General features: G+C 39.3%; 1 protein-coding gene across 2 annotated transcripts in view; it reads right to left on the reverse strand.

Annotated features, from left to right (window-relative positions):
- The window catches only part of UBE2D3 (ubiquitin conjugating enzyme E2 D3), a 43,246-nt gene that overhangs the window by 20,650 nt on the left and 1,225 nt on the right, over positions 1 to 21,371 (reverse strand). The window contains exon 2 of one of the 2 annotated variants that reach the window (XM_006151145.3): positions 21,132 to 21,286. In XM_006151145.3, coding sequence (XP_006151207.1) covers positions 21,132 to 21,155 — 24 coding nt within the window. In that variant the 5' untranslated portion in view covers positions 21,156 to 21,286. Of the gene's footprint in view, positions 1 to 21,131; positions 21,354 to 21,371 lie in introns of both variants that reach the window. The other variant, XM_006151144.3, reaches the window with a different exon arrangement.

Here is a 21,371-nt window from a genome sequence, read left to right on the forward strand (position 1 = left end):
TCAACATTTTCATAATAACAATTTCCTTTAAATACTGTCTGGGGCATAAGAGCTTCCCCGAAAAAAGAAATCTATCCAGCACACCTCCACATACCCGTCTTCTCTGAAGTTCAAGAAAACCAGGTACTTTCTTAGTTCCTTTACACACACCACTGCATAAACACTCTTCTGCATACTTTATATATAATGACTGAAAACATTTGTATATCTAGCTAAGTATTTACTGAAACGCCATGAACTTTGCACTAAGGATACCAAAAATGAAAAAAAAAAAAGAAGAAGAAAAAAGAATGTAAGCCTTCAAGGTGTTAAGATTATGTATTATATATACTTTATACCAAAACCATATGGTTTTAATTAAAAAAAAAAAAAAGAAAGAAAGAAAAAAACCTACAAGTTTAAAACTCCTTTCAGTCATAGGGACTACAAAAAGCCTAAACAAAAATTCCAGTGCATTTAAAGGTATTCCTGAAGTGACATGACCACTGGTCCTTGTCTCCATTTTCAGCTATCACCTTGGTATGTCATCTATATTACCTTTTGTCCCTTTTAATATGTATATACTTAAACTCCTCCAGTGGGGTCAGGATTCACACTATGTTTGGCTATGTAGGATACAGTTCCCTTAACTACTAGGTTATGGAGTCAACCCCTAGATCTCTAAAACAGGTTTTTAGTCACATTTAAATAAGCTAGAATGGATTAAGTAATAATAAACCTTTACTCTATAAACTTATTCTTCCTTGGCCTCATCTACTAAACTTCACAGTGTTTTCTTTCGCGCGTGATCAAACCTGAAATTGCACATCCTTTTTGGGGTCCTTTGCAAACAAAAGGTAATCATCCTTCCTTACTAAAAGGAACATATAGAGCTCACTGATAAAATTGGTAAGAAGGCATTAGCCAGGTCCTGCAACTTTGGGTAAAGAGAAGTTCTACGTCACTGTTGTTTCCACTGACTACTTGTTGAGTACCCACCACAGGCATGCCAAGAGAACAGCCTGTGCACTAAGCGCTAGCAGGACTCTGGCTAAGCATGCAGATCTGACTGAAGTTCTATACTCAAAAGCAGTATATGTTTGCTGGAGACACATACAAAAAAATTAGTAATGGCTGTTAGGTTGACTCAACCAGCAGAGTAAGAACTTAACATAGTTTTAAAATGCCAGTTTTATAACTATTTTGAATGTTTCAAATAGGTAATTTGGGCCTTTTCATTTTTCTTTTAAGAGGTTTTTGCCTTAGGGTGCATCCAATCCCAGGAGAGAAAGACAGACAGGGAGAGGAAAAGTGAGAAATCATGGGGGGATGGGGGTCGTCATGCTGCTAACCCTTCTCCTCCATTCTCCTCCTGGGATCTTGGGCGCACACACACCAAGCATGATGTTCATGCCACTGGGTCTGGGACTCGAACTGTAATCGGCCATGAGGGAGCCCAGTGAAAATAACTGCTATGCCATCTGCTGGTCCCTTGAGCCTTTTTTTTTGGAGAGGTTTTTGCTATAGGGCGCTTGCCAGAAAGACAGAGAGACGGAGAGACAGAAAGCGAGAAATCACCCCCCAGGGTGGATGGCCACGCCGTAATCCCTTCTACTCTACTCTCTTCTTGGGATCTTGGGCACACGGGCACGCACACACGCCCAGCTTGAGTTTAAGCCACCGGCTCTGGGACTCAAACCACAGTCAACTACATGGGAGTCCAGCAACAGCCATCACACCAACTGCAGGTCCCGAGCTTTATCATTAACTATAAAAAGAGAATCAAAACTTTTTCAAAATCATTCTGTCAGAGATATAAACACCTAACTTTATTACAAACTTATAAGGCAAATTTAATAACAAAAATAAAATTGTTATAAATTTGCATGGAACAAACGTTGCAGTAAAAATAATATTTAACTAAAGAAATTTCTGAAGCAGAAACATTCTTATATTAGATGTGGCATTTTCCAATCAACAGAAAGGCAATAGTTGGCAAAAACTCACAATTTGAGTTTCTGCCTAACATGATACATGAATGAAAATGTGATGCTGAAAACAAAAAAAAATAACCTACACAGAGAATATTCATTTTGCTCTCTTCAGGTATTACAAACGGAATCCCAATGTTTGAAGAACTGTTCCGTAAAATGATTTGGGGGGATCCACTAAATTTTGTCATTTTGTTCAAAATCCAGTGATAAAAAACAGATACTCAACAAATAAAGTGGCACTCCAATCCTCAAACCATCTTTGTAAATTGCAATAATTGAAAACTGTTTCCAAGCTGAAGTTTTTCTTCACAAAATTGAGAAACTCAACACATGAAATATTATAAAAGCCTCAACAGTCTGTAACTGTGCTTTAAGTACTCAATGTGTGGGAAAGCTCTTTCGATGGCACTCCTATTTTAACTGGGAAGCTGCTGCTCTTCACCTGCATGAGATAAAACTGAAATGGTTTACAATGCTGAAACCTTCAAATCTGGTGAACAATGAAAAGAATAAAAACTAAATACAGAGGGATTTTATTTAATTATTTTAAATAATTTAATTAATTTAAACCCCATTAATTCGGAAAAAAGTTATTTCAATAGGACTAAAAGGAGAGTTGGAGCTAATAGCAAAGCAGCATGAAGAGACCAGGTTAAGAAACTAAAGCACATGTGGGCCAGTGAGTGGCTTGGTGGTTAAGGTGCTGGACACTTCCACAGGGCTATCATGGTTAGAGTCCTGGACCTGGTGGCTTGCTTTCTCACTTCCTCTCTTTTTTGTCAGTCTCTCTGGTCAAATTAAAATGAATAAATGAATTAAAAATAAATAAATAATTTTTAAAAAGAAACTAAAGCACAGAGAAACTTCCAAGTGAGTGTGTACAGTGGGTATGCCCATGCTTGTGACCTAGGGTGGACTGAAGCAGGGATGGGGCTTGCTTGACAAAACCCTGTTGGAGGTGCTGTCTCTGATTCGCTCAAGGAATAAAATAAATTTAAATAATAAAAAGTAAACCATGTTAATATGATTAACACAAAGTTTTAATTTACCCTAATAAGTGTTATTAAAAAAGTAAGTTTTCAGGATCAGCAGATGGCGTAATGGTTACCTCACTAGACTCCCACGTAGCCAACCATGGTTTAAGTCCCAGACCTGGTGGCCGAAAACTCACGCAGGGGATGTGTGTGTGCATGCCCAAGATCCTGAGAATGGAGAAGGAATTGTGGTGTGGCCATCCCCCTGCGGGGAGAGGAGGAGGGCAATTTCTCCCTATCTGTTTCTCTGCCAAGTGCAGAGACAATAAAAATTCTCTCAAAAAAATTTCAAAAAATTATAGAACTCAATGGCAAATTGTTTTGTTGAATGACTCAATATAAGAAGAAATAAAAGTGATTTTTGGTATGAGGAAAGAAAGCATAAAATAGGTGAAAAAGTAAACTGGTCCACTTGTAGGTGAGACCTATAGACCAGAGATACCATTTAGATCTCCAAGTGTAGATGGAGTTAATTACAAAATTATATACACACATCTAGGTTGGGGAGAACAGGCTGGGGATAAGTATAACGTATCAGCAGTACAGAAGGACACTCTGTAGCCATGAGACTTGGTGAAAACACTCTGTAGTTACAAAGTCTTAGGAGAGAATTCTGGGCTAATTTAACATTAGGATACAAAGCAAGTACCCTGAAAAGTTAAGTGAAGAAAAAAAGAAATACAAGGGAAAAACTGGCAATTGACTATATATAATGCTAACAAAGAAAAAAGAAAGACTTGGCTATAATAAACACTGTACAAAAAAAAGTATAAGTAAATATTTGCTTCTGTCTTATGTTCTAAATGCTCCTATCTTGTTTTCTAAATGCATTTCAGAAAATAGCCAATTGTTCAGGAATAATCGGTCTAGATTAATACCATTAAAACAACTCAACACAACAGACAAACAAGAACTGTCCTGACATGACACATTCTGCTGATTCCCCCTGAAACTCATAATTGCTTGCAGGTTACCGAAGAGCCAGAGATCCCAATATTCACAAACTGTAAGACGAAAGATCAGATCAGACACTTCTGTCTATGTATAAAAGCCCTCATATGTTCAACATATTCAAGAATGAGAGAGCATTCACTCAGAATACTTTTGGTTACGATCAGTAGGAATTATTGAAATATGTAGTGTCTCAGAGTTTAACTAAGTCAAATCAGTATTTGAAAAACACATTTTTGGCAAGTCGAATCAACCCACCACACATTCCTGAGCAAATGATATTTTCATAAGCTGTTTCTAGGCTCAAATATCAATTACTTATCAATACCATGATATGATGACACAATAAGAAACAAAGGCAATCTATCTTTCTTTTGAGAGGTTTTTGCCATAGGGCACGTGCACTAACTAGAAAGAGAGACAGACAGAAAGCGAGAAATCATCCCCTGGGGGGATGGCCACCCCACAATCCCTTCTCCATTCTCCTCTTGTGACCTTAGGCACGTGTACACACACACACACACACACACACACACACACACACACACGTGCCCGGTGTGAGTTTTAAGCCACCAGGTCCAAGACGCAAACTGCGGTCAACTACATGGGAGTCTGGCGACAGCCATTGTGCCAACTGCTGGTCCCGGAATCTCTTTTCTTTCAGAATTATTTAAATTTATTTATTCTAATTTGACCAGAGAGGGAGGGAGAAGGGGAGGGGCAGAAGTGGAGAGGAAGAGAGGGAGGGAGAGAAAGAGAAAGTGATAAAGCAAGCCACCAGGTTCTACAGTCAAGGGTCAGACTCAGACTCAAACCATGTGTGGTGGCCATGTGGGAGTCCAACGCCCTTAACCACCAAGCCACCTGTCGGCCCCAAGGCAATCTATTTTAACACCATCTAAAATCATACACTTTATTACATGTAAGAATGAAGCACAGCCTCACATGTACCAAGCATAATCCTATGTGCCAAAATGTGTATAAGTTCTGTTGTTTAAATGGTTACCAATAAAGGGATAAACCCAAAGCCAGAGAACTGAAAGTCTTATTTTCTTTCCTTCAGGTAAGAATAAGTCTACTTTAAGGATTAAAAACTTACCTCTAAACCACCCAATCACCTTTATCCACAAAACACTCAAGGATAAAGATCTGATTTTTCAAACATGCTATTAAAACCCAAATGCAATCTTACATATGCACAGCAAATACTCAGCATTTTATGTTTGGAGCCCCTTTTAATCTAACTCAAACTTAAGTATTCTTAGGCTTATTTCTTTATCTCTAAAATAGGAATTTTTTTTTCCTCTCAGAAGTTTTTGAGAAGATAAATGAGATTCTGGCACCTAAGGTACTTGGTTCCTTAAATGGATCATTTTTAAGCCAGCTTCCCAATCCTGAAGGTAAGATTTCTCGGGTCTCTCAATTCATGTGTGTATTAAACAAAAGCAAAAAAGCTTCATTAACAGGCCACGTATTATAACCCTCTAGCCCAATTTAAATCTCTGGCCTATGTGACAAGCCTTTATGCTTCGCTGTAGGAAATCCATGTCTGGTCTGTATGTCAATTCAAATAATTACTGAAATGATAGTCAAAAGAACTTAACACATCTCAAATTTTTTAACTCAATCTAATCCAAAGACTTACTTAACAAACATTGTTTTGAATCTAGTAAGATTTAAGATATGTGAAGGAAAAAAATGATTATTTTAAAATAAACAATTTAATAATGGTTGGTCTAAACAAAATAGCAATGATACCGAAATATTAAATTCAAAGGTCAGAAAATAAAGGTGGCTTTGCATATATCTACACAGTATCTGAAAGTTACACAATTATAAAAATTTCTTGCAGAAGACATTTTTCTGCACTGATATTTCTGAATCACAAAGCCTCCAAAATAATAGCATTATCACTCTCCTAGATTAATTTCAGCCAGTTAATGCCAAATTTCAGGTTCTTTGCTCTCAATTTTAGGCTCGTTACTCTGATCATTCCTATAATAAATGCCTTATTTTCCAAATTCTCCATGACTGTCAAGATACCTCTGAAGTGCCAATCACAAGATCTAGGCTCAGATATCAACTTGTCAATATTATGATCACCCCAAGTTCTTATTATAAAGGCAATCTATTTTGACAACATCTAAAGACATATACAAAAAGAGGGTAATAAACTTATCTACTCAAAACTCTACTTTAAATTCAACATACAAGAATTACCTAGGTAAAGTAGTTTAGGAGTTGAAATAAAATATTTTTTAAGTTTTTTTTGTTTGTTTTTTAAAGTTCTTGTGATAGGGTGTGCATGCTTGCCAGAGACAGGGTCTGGGTGAGTAAGAAATCACTCTTCTCCAGGGCAGATGGCCACACTGCAATCCCTTTTCCTCTTGAGATTTTGGCCACGTACACATAGGCACCTGATGTGATTTTTCAAGCTGCAGGGGAGGAACTTGAAATGCTGTTTCAGTTATGTGCGATCTAATCACCTTAATATCCATGCCACCTGTTGGCCCACAAAATCTCTCTTTTCTTTTTTAAAAAGAGAAATTTTGCTATAGGGTGTGTGTGCTCATCAGACAGACAGAAAATGAGAAATCACCCCCAGAGGGGGGTGGTCAGCCACAATCCCTTCTCAGGATCTTGGACATGTATGCACACATGCCTAGCATGCTTTTTAGCTGCCGGGTCTAGGACTCGAATCGCCATGGATTACATGGGAGTCCTGGGACATAAACATTACACCATCTGCTGGTCCCAAAAATATCTTTCCTAAAAAATTAAAAAAAAAAAAAAGGCATTAAGACAGCTGGACCCCATATAGCTGACTGTGGCGTTTGATTTCTGAATCTGGTGACCTGAAAAATCCACTGGGCAGGGCCAGCAGGTGTATGGAGGAAAAAGCACTGGATCCTGTATGGTTGACTGTGCAGTTCAAGTCTGGCCCCAGCAGCCTGAAAATAATACCAGGTGTGTGGGCATGTTTGCCCCAAATCCCAAGGAGTCTGCAGAAGGGACTGCAGCAAGGCCATCCCCCTCAGGGGAAGATTTCTCACCCATCCCCCCCCCACCCCCAGTCAAGCACAAGCCCTACAGCAAAAAAAAAAAAACTAAGAAAGGAAAACTCTGCTGGGTCCTGATCAAAATCCTGAGAGGGAGAAATGGAGAAGAGACTGTGGCATGACCATGCCCCATAGAGGATGCTGTGTAGACTTCTTTTTTTCACTGAGTGCAAGTACTCTCTAGCAAGCAGGTAACAAAATAATAAACACATTTGCATCTCACTTTTCTTTCTTGTCCTTTAAATAGTATCCAATAGTAAGTGAATCATGCATCAGCACTTACCTATAACCTATCAAGTTTTTGTGATATCATGCCCACAGAAAACGTACAAAGATGACTATCTTAGTGAAAAAGTGTTGAGAATAGAATAAGTCAGCCCAGATGCCTTTTTTTAATAACAAATCATCTTAACTATGAAACTACTTTTCCCTTACTCCAAACATGTGACTGTAGATCTGGGTAACTATCTGCAACCATTAACCCATTATTCAAACATGGCTAGCCATAGGATTTTGTTCTTCAACCTTAGTGATTAACTCAGAGTTGGAACAACAAACCCAGACCTGACTTCATTACTATCATCCATTCCTGCCCAGAATTTTCCAAATCAAAGCTGGGACACCCTTCCTTTTATAATCAAGTGCTATAAGGATATGAGCAAGAGCTGTTGGCAGCTATGTGCCCTGAAATTACACAGTGAAGCCAAAGGGAAAAAAAGAGACCACACTGGGCAGAAGAGATAATGAAGCGCTTACGTAGCATACAGACATAAAATTTCAGTCTTGCTTGGTCCTTAGAACGATTCTTTTGATTGTTAACTTAGTTTCCTTCTACTGAACCCCTTATTTAAAAAAAAGAAAAAAAAGTGGGCACTCAATTCCAGTAAATGTGCTACCAAGTACGCTTTACCAATTATGTAATTTTATTCCACTAAAACACAATGCAAAACTTGTCTTGCTGAAAAAATGTAACAAATATAAATGATGAAAAACTAAAGCATCCCATCAAATAGAATTAACTTTCAACCTATCACAGAAACTAGATGTTAATTAAAACCCATTTCTAGGGGCCAGCAGGTGGTGTGCTGGTTAAAGTCAGTGGACTCCCACATGGCTGACCATGGTTCAAGTCCTAGAACTGGTGGATTGCTTTCTCACTTTCTTTTGCTGCCTGATCAAGCTGGAAAATAATAATAATATAGTTAAATAAAATAACTCTTTAAAAAATCCATTTCTAAAATCAAAAGTGTATCATTAAGCTATTAGCTACAAGTTCACTATCAAAACATTTAATCATTCGAATAAAGACTGCCTTTTTGGTGCCAAGTATTTTAGGTCTGAAATTACCAGATAAAATATATCTCCTCAATTACACTGAGCCAACAGAAAATAGTCAGAAGAGAAAAAACCTATACTCTACAAACTACATATTTAAAAAATGAAGGCATTCAAATACTTTGTAAACTCTAAAAAAAGAGAAGCACCGACTTTGTTTGGGTTTAAAGCAGTGACATTTCAGCTGAGTTTGTATGGAAGGGTATGCAGGCATTTACCATGGAAAAAATGGAGATGAGAAGCATTCTAAGTAGAGAAACTCAAAGTGAGGTTGTAAAAATTTACTTCAAGAAAAAATAGGTTTGGTATGCCAGAAACAGGATGCAGGTAAGGGGGTGGCAAATACAGCTAAAAAGGTTCATGAGGGCATCTTTTGAGCTCCTTGAATGTTACCTGAAAAACTATCCTGAAGGCAATGAAAGTCACTGACCTCTTAAAAAAATTTTGTTTTAAATATTTAAATTTTAATTTGCTATAGGGCACATACATTCATGTGAGAAAGCCACCAGGTCTGGGCCTCGAACCATGGTCAGCCATGTGGGAAGTCCAGTGCCTTAACCACCACAACACCCACCCACTCATCAGATTTGGATTTTTAAATGTATTGACAACAGTGTACCAGATATGACTCTTTAAAATTTTTAATTAAACAATATCCTGAAAACACGTATGTGTGATTAGTTAACTCTTGATGCAGAGTTAACTAATTTTTACTAGACTTCCTTCAGATTTATAAACGATCAGATACTATTGGGGCTGGTAGGTGACATGGTGGTTAAGGGCGCTGGACTCCCACATGGCAGTCTGCAGTTTGAGCCCAGAGCTGGTGGCTCGCTTTCTTACTTTCTCCCTCCCACCCTCCCTCTGGTCAAATTAAAATAAAGTTAAATAACATTTTTTTTTTAAAGAAGAAATACTAGGTACTATTCAAACTGTCTCCTATACTCCTCAGCCTGCCTTCCCTTTTCTCAACAAAAGGTTAACTGATTATCCCAAATTTGCTGTTATTTCTGTACTACTGCTTATGTATTACTTATGAGGTACTGTTTTGCAGGATTTTAAAGGGTACAAAACCATTTAAATACCCACTTAGATATCATGCAGAACCTTAGCTCTTGACACTATTTGTGATGAGAACTTCTAAGAATCTAGTGAGACTATAGAGGTGTCACAGAACCTTCTCACTCCACATCATAGGAATCCCTACTATCATATAAGTATATATAACTTGTGTATTAGGAAGCTACAGAAGTAATTCAATTGGGAAAAGAACATCAACAAAGTTGCTGGGATGAAAAAATATCTTAAACAGAGCTAACCCTCATAACAATCTTATGGAAGCAGGGTTCACCTCTATTTTATATTAAACCCCCTAAAATGAGGTTATGAATTCAAGTATGGGACATACTGAGCTTCAGGACAGGTAGAAAAACAGAGTGCTATTATCCTACTAGGCATTATCCTACTAGGCAAGCTGAAAAACAGAACTAGGTATACATTTCCAAAAGGTTCCTTTCTTGGGACCAGCAGTTGGTGTAATGGCTTTGTCGCTGATGTAGTTGACCGCAGTTTGAGTCCCGGACTTGGCTTCAACTCACGCTGGGCCTGTGTGCGTGTGTGCCCAAAATCTCAAGAGGAGAGTGGCCATCCTCTCTGGGGTGTGTGTGTGTGTGTGTGTGTGTGTGTGTGATTTCTTGCTTTCTGTCTCTGTCTTTCTGGTAAAAGCACAAGCCTTATAGCAAAAATCACCCTCCCCCCAAAAGGGAGTTCCTTTCTCAATAGTGTGTCCTTGCACCATAGATATTAAGTTTAAAAACTGGATATATCAATAATACTTGAAGGGAAAAAAACTTTAATCATACCCAACCCAATCCTCTACTATTCAATGAATAAAGGTCCCAGAGATTGAACAAGAAATGGATAATACGTTTTCGTAGAATTGGTTCCCCTATGACTTCCCACTGTTTCTATGTATCTTATTTAGTGTCACTACTCAAATAATTTTCAGAAGTAAGTTTTATGGATTATCATTTCACAAAATGACTTTAGAGCCTAAAAATTCAGGTTTTCAGAGGCAAAAACAATTTATTAAATTATTCAAAAAACTGAAATTGAGCCTAGCCTTGTAGCTCAGTGGTTAAAGGTTCCAGATACTACGTAGCCAACTGCACTTTAATTTCTGGCCCTGACAGCCTGAAAAACACACTGGGCATGTGTAGTGTGCGTACTCCAAAACAAACAGGATGTAGAAACAGAGAAGGGACTGTGGCATGACCACATCTCACTAGTGAGTGCTTTATCTCTGTTGCATTCTCTTACCCTCTGGAAATCTAAAAACAGAAGAACTGAAAGGGTCAGCTATCTTCTAGTAGCTAAGAGTAATGACAAGGACCAGAGAGAACAGCTCACACATGGTTACTGTAAAATTCTCATATACCTCTACCACAAGGGGACCAACATTACCCAGATAGGCTCTAGGCCAACCAGTAAGACCAGAGAAATAGGAAATCAGCTGGAGAAACTGGCACACACTGAGTAGCTAAAGGCTGCACTGACTCTGAAGAAACACCAGATAGGTATGTAGCACCGTGCCTGGCTCTGTCCCTCCAGCAGCCGAGACTACAGGTGTGCACCACCATGCCTGGCTCTTTCAGGAAACTTTTAATTCAGTCAGCAAATAATTAAAATGTAGCCCTTATTCCACAGGGAAAATGCTTCTGCCTTTCTTTCAAAAGTCTAAAAGAGCTATAGGAAAAGAAGTCAAAGATACCTCTGCCTCCTTCTACTGTATGAAAAAGAAATCCAATGTGGATAATAGTAGGATCTGGGATCACAACATACTTTTCACACCTATATTGTCTACCCATTTCCTGAAGAGCTGGTGGGCATGTTGGCATAAGTGGAGGCTACATCTAGATGATTTGTTTAAGCAAATCTATTATGATAGGAAAATAACAGAAGCTTAGGCCAGTGAGTACTCTGACCTGGAAACACAGGATTAAACAGTAGTAGGACTGACTGCTCAATTTTATTCTGAGAACATCCCTTTAATTTGATTTGTAAGAGGTAGTCTACACTTTATTTTGAGAAATATCTTTGATTCAATCATGGGGTGCAGGATCTCTAACAGTTAACTGTTAAAGGTAAAATCCTGAAAATATTAAGTTTGAAGAGATGTTAGCTAAGAAAGTTCCCCACCTTCAAAGAGCTTATAATCTGGAAATATAAGAACTACTTATGAATAATGACGCTATACAAAACAGATATGTTAGACAGGCCGAAAGTAAGCATTAATGTGTCTAATAAGAATTTGAGAGACCAGCAGATGGCATAATGGTTACATTGCTGGCCTGTAGTTCAAATTCTGGATCCAGCAATTTAAAACTGTGCATTTGTGCCCAAAATCCTGTAAGGAAAACAAAGGAGAAGTGGTTGCAGTGTGGTCATCCCCTGGAGGGGTTGATTTCTCACTTTCTGTCTCTCTGTCTTTACAGCGAGCACATGCACCTTACAGAAAAAGAAGAAGAATAAGAATAACAACAACAACAGCAACAACCACCACAACCACCCAAAAAAAAGGGAATCATTTGGACTTCCTGGCCCAGCCAAGTTCATAGCATCCAGGACTACAGTGTTAGAAGCCTCATGATGAATGATGGACTTGGATCCCTGGGCTGGCTAAAATCACATGGGTCTCCAAGATTATGATGAACTGCAGGGTTGGGGAAAGAAGACTGCAACTTATGAAGACCCTGCTCAAAATGTTCTCCCCACTAACCCCTGCTGACCTCTGTGCAATCATTTAAAGCAATCATTTAAAAAATAATAAATTCAGGGACCAGCAGATGGCATAATGGCTATGTCACTCGACCACTATGTAGTTGACCGCAGTTCAAGTCCTGAACCCGGTGGCTTAAATTCACGCCCGGCTTGTGTGCGTGCCCAAGATCCCGAAAGGAGAATGGAGGGAAAGGGATTGTGGTGAAGCCATCTCCCCTGGTGGGGCAATTTCTCGCTTTCTGTCTCTCTGTCTGTCTTTTTGGTGACTGCGCGTGCCCTATAGCAAAAACCTCTCCAAAAAATAAATCTAAAAAATTTAGAATTCTGTAAACTTAAGTTTACAGACACCTTGTATATTAAAACAACAGCCAAAAATGCAGCATTTATAAAAACAAAGTTTGTACTATTAACTGTTACTAATGTATAACTTCATAAATAACATACTCAAATTCTCACATGTTTCACCACCCCCCTAAACTTGTCAAATTTTAATTCAATTGATTACAGTGGTAAGGACAAGCAGATGGATTCCACCCATCAAGTATAATCACCCACCACCATGTTCCACAAAACATTTGTGGTACCAATCTCTGCTATCCATCTTGTACATCACTACACAAAAGCATGAAGATAATAAAACAGTATATTTCCTGAGAGCACTTTTGGGAAAACTCATTAGAAGTTAATTTTTTTGTATTCGATAGTCTTTCAGAAATGAATCTTACTTGATTTAAAAACAATTTAAAGCTTTTAAGACAAGCAGTTAGTATAACGGCTATGTCGCTGGACTCCCACGTGGTCGACCGCAGTTCGTGTCCCAGACCCGGTGGCTTAAAACTCACGCTGGGCGCACATGCATGCGTGCCCAAGATCCTAAGAGGCGAACGGAGGAGAAAGGACTGCGGCGTGGCCATCCCCCCTGGGGGATGATTTCTTGCTTTCTGTCTCTCTGTCTGGCAAGTGCACTTGCCCTATAGCAAAAATCTCTTAAAAAAAAAAAAAAAAAACCAAAACAAACAAACAAAAAAAACCAAAAACAATTTAAAGCTTTTTAATCACAGAATGCATGTGTGCACTCACTTAAGACAGAAAGAAAGGCCCATGAAAACAAATTTTTTATGACTAAATCACCACTGTTAAAATACTCCTTGCCTCAAACTCATACTCAAGTCTAATGGCTATGTCATTGGACTCCTATGTAGTCGACTGCAGTTCGAGTCCCGGACCCGGTGGCTTAAACTCACGCTGTGTGTGTGCATGCGTGACCAAGACTAAATCACCACTATTAAAAATAGTTCTTGCCTCGGGAACCAGCAGTTAGCGTAATGGCTATGTCGCTGGACTCCCACGTAGTCGACCGCGGCTCGTGTCCCGGACCTGGTGGCTTAAAACTCACGCCGGGCGCGTGTGCGTGCATGCCCAAGATCCCAAGAGGAGAATGGAGGAGAAGGGATTGCGGTGTGACCATCCCCCCTGGGGGGTGATTTCTCACTTTCTGTCTCTATGTCTCTCTCTGTCTGTCTGGCGAGCGCACGCGCCCTACAGTGAAATCTCTCTCTCTCTCAAAAAAAAAAAAAAAAGTCCTTGCCTCAAACTCATACTCAGCAGCACAAAACATTATCTTGGGAAAGGGATGAGAGTAGGGAAATAAGGGGAGTCAGGTTCATTGTAAAATCATCTGAGGTGGGGTCACCAGATGGTGTAGTGGCTGAGGTGCTCGATTCCTAAGTGACTGACCACAGTTCAAGTCCTGGACTCAGCAGTTTGAAAATCATGCCAGGCACCTGTGTGTGCATACCCAAAATCCAGAGAGGAGAGCGAGGAGAAGGGACTACAGTCATCTCTCGTGGGGAGGGGGGTGTTTCTCATTTTCCTTCTCTCTGTCTCTCTCTTTTGGGCGAATGCATGTACCCTTTGACAAAAGCCTAATAAAGCAAAGAAAAAAAAATCTGAGGTAAGAATCACCCCCAAGGAGCTTTTACAAGCTAGCAAAATATAAACCTTCAGATAAGATGACAGGAAGTTGAAATACAACTAGGTGCCCCTCTGGCAGATAGTAACTGCTGTCATTGTTCATGCAAAGATTACATTTACTATATAGCAAATTAAAAATTTTAATGTTACAAAATTTCTATTTCCATATATAGGTACAAATGTGGAGGAAGTAAACAAACTTCTCAGAAATGTATGGTTACCAGCAGTTACTTCAAGGGAAGGATGTTCAGCAGAGATTTTAAGATCTGAACAAATTTCAGAACTATAGACTTAAGAATCAGAAGAAATGGTCTCTTTAAAATCTACGTTAATTTCTTCTGGGAATCCTTTGTTTATCTTAAAGATTAACAGGTAGAGGGGTCAGGAGTTGGCATAATGGCTGTGTCACTGGACTCCCATGTAGTCAACTGTGGTTCGAGTCCCGGACCTCGTGGCTTAAACTCACGCCAGGTGAGTGTGCATGTGTGCCCAAGATCCTGAGAAGAGAATGGAGAAGGGATTGTGGCCACTCCCCCGAGGGGGTGATTTCTCGGCCTCTGCCTCTATCTTTCTGGTGAGCGCACATGCCCTATAGCAAAAACCTTAAAAAAAAAAAAAAAAACCAAAAAAAACAGGTAGATGCAGCACATGGTATCTCATTACATCACTAACAAAGTATTAACTTCCTGTTTAGTTGTAATTACAGGTAAGACAAGTATGCTTACTCATTAGACAGGGTACTAAAAATGGCTTCAAATTCTAGTTTGTTTTTTCTTTAGCTCATCACTGAATGTATATCACTTAGGGTTATTCAACACTGTTCTTCTGTAAGTACTAAAATTACCAAAGACAGAAAGCCAAACAGATCTGCTATACATGAGAGCAAATAAGGTTATCTTATGGACAGGACATGAAAAAAGTTAACAGCAAGTTAGTGATAGAAAAACACCCAATTATGTATTAGCCATGAAATTATAACAAAGTCAATATTAATGTGAATTAAGAATTGCATCCTGACATAAGTAACTAAATAGTGAATCTCAATTAAGAGACATCATATGTTAAATACAACAAACTAGAGTATAAAAAGTTGGTTAGAGGTCTCTGATACAAAACAAGGTTATATTGACTATAGAGATGAAAGATAAAAATGGAATGTTTGAATAAAGTACAAAAACATTTCATTAAACTTTCCTCTCCCATATAACAAGGCTGAAGGTGCAGTTTTAAGAATAAACCTCATCTAATAATGTAAATTAACTATTAAGATACTTCAATGTAAACTGATACTTCAATGTAGCAGTTCTTAATTATACTACTTAATTTTGAAGTACCTTTGCTATGGAAGCAAAACCAAATCAAGACTACAAAATTTCTAGTTAAAGAATTAGTTTAATGTTGTTAATTTCAAAATAAGGGTTTGTTTGGCAAGAGGAATTATAAGTAGTAACAAAAAATAAACTAAACTGTAACAATTAACATGTAGTACAGAAAGGTATTCTGATGTATTTATCTAATAACAGGGAGACTTGTTATGTGGTCAGGATTCCCCCCCTTATTATCTTTTAAACAAATGTTTTCCTTACTAGATTTACAATTTCCTTGAAAGGTAAACTGTACAAAGCCAAACACTTATTCATGTGTTTATATGCTCATCTTCCCTACTAAAAGCAGAGAGCCTCATGGGGAATGATAGCCTTCCTCATTTTTTCACACCCTGGGACTATAGTATTGTGCCTAACAAAGATTATGACCTCAGTTAATTATCAATTAAATGATTGCCCCCTACATGTGTGTCTTTTTAACCAGAGAGGGCCTTCAGAATCCCCTAGAGAACATTTCCATATTATGCCTGTTTCCAGAGAATGATTAAATCTAAGAACTCCTATAATTATATTCTTTAAAACATCTGAACATTACGATAGAAATGAAATTCATGTAAAAAACCACATACACAACATAGAGTATACAGTCAGTTTTTGTATATACCAATACACAGAAAAAAACTAGTATTTTAAAATTGCAAAAGTCAACCTAGGATTTGAGATTTGAACCCTGAATCATTTTGATCTATTAGGAAATCCAGTTTCTTCTTTAACAGAAAGGAATCATCAGAACAAATGCTTCAGAGACTCTTTGAGAACTGACTGCATCTTGGAAAACACTGGGTACCTAAAACCAATAATTAGCATACTCTAGAAAGCCAGACAAAGTAGTCAAGTGACACAGTAGTTTTTCTAGTACTAGCAAGAGTATTCAACTTTATGTTGTTATGAATAACAAAAACCAGACTTAAGATTGCAAATGAGCATAATGATGAAAGAAAAGCAGTGTTTGGGACTAGCAGTTGGCATAATGGCCATGTCGCTGGACTTCCATGTAATCAACCACAGTTCGAGGCCCAGACCTGGTGGCTTAATCTCACGCCGGTCACGTGTGCATGCGTGCCCAAGATTCCGAGAGGAGAATGGAGAAGTGATTGCAGCGTGGCCATTTCCCCCGTTGGGGGGGTGATTTCTCACTGTCGGTCTCTGTCTGCAAGGGAAGAGGCCCTATAGCAAAAATCTCTCAAAACGAAACAAAAACAAAAACAAAAACAAAAAAGAAAGAGAAGCAGTGTTCTAATCACTCTCTTCAAATTAAATACTGACCATTATGTGATCAGCATACCTCAGTCACACAACTGTTCTACACAGCTAGCCAGCTACAGACAGTCTATACAAGCCTATAAACTAGTTAGGGACAAGCTATCTTAGGGACAAGTTATCTCTTTTGTTCACTTCAAGATAACCCTAATTTTCTTAACTGGCACATGGTGGTTTCCATTTCTTAAAAAGAGACTATCCAAAACAAATTAAATTCATTCCTACTTTCAAAACATACATACTAGTTAAATCCTTTTTTTCTTTAAACAAGAGACAGGATCAAGTAATACTGTCTGAGCTGGCCTTGAACTCAAAAATCCTCCTGCCTCAGCCTCCAGAGTGGCTGAGACCACAAGTGCACACCACAGGGCCTGGCTCATTAATTAAAATATTAATTTATGAACTAGCTATAAACTCAAAGCAAAGCTAAAATGCAATTATTTAAATGTAAAATAGAGTGTGAGCGGCTTATTTCAAGACTCAAAAACTAAAACCATTCCTTGTAAAATAGAAATTTAAATAGTTTGAAAAAGGGTTTGAGTTCTGTGGCAGCCCATCGGATTTGCATCTTGGCCATTTACTAGTGGTCTGACTAGACAAGTAACTTCTGGCCCTGCTACCTTATCCCAAAACAGGCATGTCTCACATGGTTTTCTGGAGGATTAAATGAGTTAACACGAGTAAAGGACTTAGAAACCAATCATGTTTGGTACAGAAAGTCTATGTTAATTAAGTCTTAGTTACTAATAGTAGGCAGGCAATACTTGCAAAAAAAAAAAAGAAAACCTTTCTGAATGACCAAGCCTAAAAATAAGAAAAGTGATTAGGACACAACCTGGAGCATGAATTCTCATCCCAACTGTGTCAAATATGAGTTACACCTCTCGGCTTTGTTCACATTAGATTTTAGGTCATGTAAAATTCTTCTCCAACATCTCCAATCATAGTCATTTTACCTAACAAAAATAGTAAAACTGTCTATAGTCACCCCCCCCTCTACCCACACCACCACCAATCTGAGATAGCACTTTTTTGCTTTTTATTAATAGCCCGACTTCAGACACTACCACCACTTGTCCAAAGAACACAGCAAGCACAAAAAGGTTGGTTTGATGGGTCTATAAAAATACCCAAACAAAATATACTTACAAGAACATAAACTTAAAATGAATTCAAGACTTGATAAACTACCAAAAATTAAAAGTGTTCCAATTTTAAGCACTTCAACATGACATCGACAAAGAACACAGAAATATCTTCCTATTTGGATCTTGTGAGCTTCAGAAAAGACTAAATTCAAAACAGGTATGCGACAAAAATATCTACAGACACTAATAACTACTTGACCCCATATTTCTCCAACAGAGGTGCCTAAAGTAGAGTATCCTCCCCCTTCACAGCTGTTCAATCACTACAATTCTGCTAGGATCTGGAATGTGTTTTTAAAAAGCTTCCTCATGTGATTCCGACAGTTAACAGTTAAAAACCAAACCACATGTCAAAATTTTTGATAAATGGGGACCAGCAGTTAGCATAATGGCTATGTCGCTGGACTCCCACATAGTCAACCACGGTTCGCGTCCCAGACCTGGTGGCTTAAAACTCACACCTGGAGCGTGTGTGTTAGTGCCCAGGATCCCAAGAGAAGAATGGAGGAGAAGGGACTGCGGCGTGACCATCCCCCCTGGGGGGTGATTTCTCGCTTTCTGTCTCTAGGTCTCTCTCTGTCTGGTGAGCACACACGCCCTATAGCGAAAACCTCCCCCCCCCAATTTTTTTTTTTTGATAAATGGAACCAGTAAGTCTACATAAACGTTCTTCCCCCTCTATTTGACAAGATTTTTGGTCAAGTCTCTGTAGGACTGTCCCTCGAAATATTTACAACAGGAGATAATCTATTAAGACCAGAAGTCAAAGTTCTTAAGTGAGAAAATATTTTGAAGATTATAAACTGTGATATTAAAAAAAGAAGTAATTATTGTAGGTACCATATAAAATACACATGAACACTTTAAATTTTTAAAAAAGTTTTATTTAACTCTCCTTGTTATTATTTTTTATTTTGAACAAAGAGGAGAGTAAAGAAAGTGAGAAAGCAGGCTGCCAGGTTCAGGATTCGAACCGCGGCCAGCTATATGAGAATCCAGAGCTTTTAACCAGCACGCCACCTGCTAGCCCCCACTTTTTAAGAATTTTACTTATTATTTTTAAAAATCTGCTATAGGGCAAAAATTTGCTCACCAGAGACAGAGAGAGTAGAAAGAAAGCAAGCCACCAAGCCTGAGACTTGAACCATGGATGGCCACATGGCAGTCCAGTACCTTAACCACTACGTCACCTGGCCTCCATATTAACACTTAATCCTCAAAAAGAAATCTTTGAATTTACACTTTGTTTTGCTCACTGCTGCCACTCCACTATCTACAACAGTGCCTGGTATATAGTAGGAAGACAACTATTTGCTGTTCGTCTATATAATAAACACTCATCATACACAGACACACAGATACACTTGTCTAGAGCTAGAATTCTAACTGGAGCATTTCAGCCCTAATGTTCACTCGATTTAACCATTATGTTATATTGCCTCTCTAGAGCTTTTAGATCATTCAAGTGGTGCCACAGCCACTTGGTATCACCCATAATAGAAAAGTTAATAGTTAAGACCTTCCTTTACAGCATCTGTCCCACACACATAAAAAGCTATGGATATGAAATTATTCCATTATCTTAGTGGCCTAAATTAATTCCCACAGTTAAAACAGTCATGATTTGTTCTACTAAATGTTACGTTCCTTCTATTAAATACATTGTACAAGTATGCTTCTCTAATGTGCTGAACTTCAAAGTAGTCACAGAAAAAGATTATAAAAATACCATCTACTTCATCGCCTAAAAAATTTTCATCTCAAAAATCTTCGCCGCTGACAAAGATTTATGTTGTGCATAAATCCACAACAATTCAATGACCTAAAACAAAATTTGACATTTCAAAATCTATACATTAAGAGTGAAGGTTTAAATCTTCATCTTTCATAAAACACCAGTTTTACCAAACTTTGAAGTTATACTACATAAATGCAAATTAGGGAGCATCAGGTACAGTCAAGTCATTGTCATTCCATCCATAAAACTCCCTAATCATCAACCTCCCTTATTTTCTAAAAGAAAAGCATAATTTATTCCATTACATTTTTTTCAAATTAGCTGTAAATACTCCACCCTCCTAGATTGTGCAAGAAGCAAACCTAGTACTCATACATAAGCTACCAAAAAAATGGAGACACAGTCAGAGTTTGAATACAGGTAAGTCATGAGAGGGGAGTGGGGGTCTCAGAGCAGTGCACAAACAGACGTAAAAGTTGGTATTTAACAAAGGTCATTATTTCGTATTATTACGAAAGGAGATGCCGGTAAGAGCTGAACCAGCTAAAGCAGCCGCCATCTTAAAATGCGGGACAGAAGTTCGAGCAAGAAATGAGACTAAACCACCGGAGGTGGTTCCGGCTCCCGCCCACCCCCAGCTTCGGAAAATCCTAGCTTCTCAACCTAGATCGATAATTTACTATCAAGCCACATTTTAAGTAGCAAAATAATCTTTCGCACAGATATTAAACAGGCGGAGGCAAAAATAGGTACACCTAGCCTTCCCTCCTGCCATTCCGCCCCTCCTCCCCCCTCCCCCAGCCAAATGGAAAAGGGAGCTTCCAGAAGGCTTTTACAGCAGTTCCTGGTGTGCCGCTGACAAATCGCTTCGGGTGAAAAGCTGAAACTACAAAACACAGGAAGCCGCAACACTGTGTCAGTCCACCTCTCGGCCCCACTCGCGCTTGTGCAACCTACCCGAGTCGACCGAGAGTTTGACCACACTCACTCCCTGCCCTTCAGCAGGCAAGAGGCTAGATTCTCCCCGACCCAGCGAAGTTCCAGGCTGGCCAGATCTCTCTGCTTCACCCACTCCGAGTTTCCGACTCCCCCCGTGGCCCCACCAGAAGGCCCTGAGCCTCGATCTTTAACTACAGTAAGTTTTCAAGCACCAAAAATAGGAAGCGCCACATCTGCTGGAGCGTCTCGCCACATTTCCGACCCCCAACCCAAACAAGACTAACTCTTCCTTCGGAAACAGACGACCCAGGCGTCTCAGCCACTCCCCACCCCTGGTTAAACCGACTCCCCCAAACACGGAACACCTCGCCTGCTATCAGTGCCCTGCTCCCCGGTTTTAAACCTCGTCTTCCCAAGTACACCGGCCTCCCCACCCCATGAAGTGACCCCGGGGAGGTCTTCCCAGAACTAGACTCCCTCCCGCCTCCACCTCTCGGGCCCGAGCCTCCCTCCCCTTCCTCCACGACCCTACTGCCTTCAGGCCCCACGGGTTACCTTATTAATCCGTTTCAGCGCCATAGTCTGTGCTTTTCGTCGGGCTCCTCACTATCTCGGTGTGCGCGCAAAGGTCCGGCCAAAACTCTTGATTATCCGGGCGTCGGGGAAAGATTGTCTCTTCGTCTCACACCGGCTCTGCCAGACACTGGCGCCTTTTGCAAAAACGGAGCAGATCAGCACTGGCCAAGGCCTCGCAGAGCCCCTGTCGAATCCAGGTCCCTGAAAACGGTCGCGATT

This window comes from Tupaia chinensis, unplaced genomic scaffold, assembly GCF_000334495.1.
Source record: "Tupaia chinensis unplaced genomic scaffold, TupChi_1.0 Scaffold000315_1, whole genome shotgun sequence".
NCBI classification, from domain to species: Eukaryota; Metazoa; Chordata; class Mammalia; order Scandentia; family Tupaiidae; genus Tupaia; species Tupaia belangeri.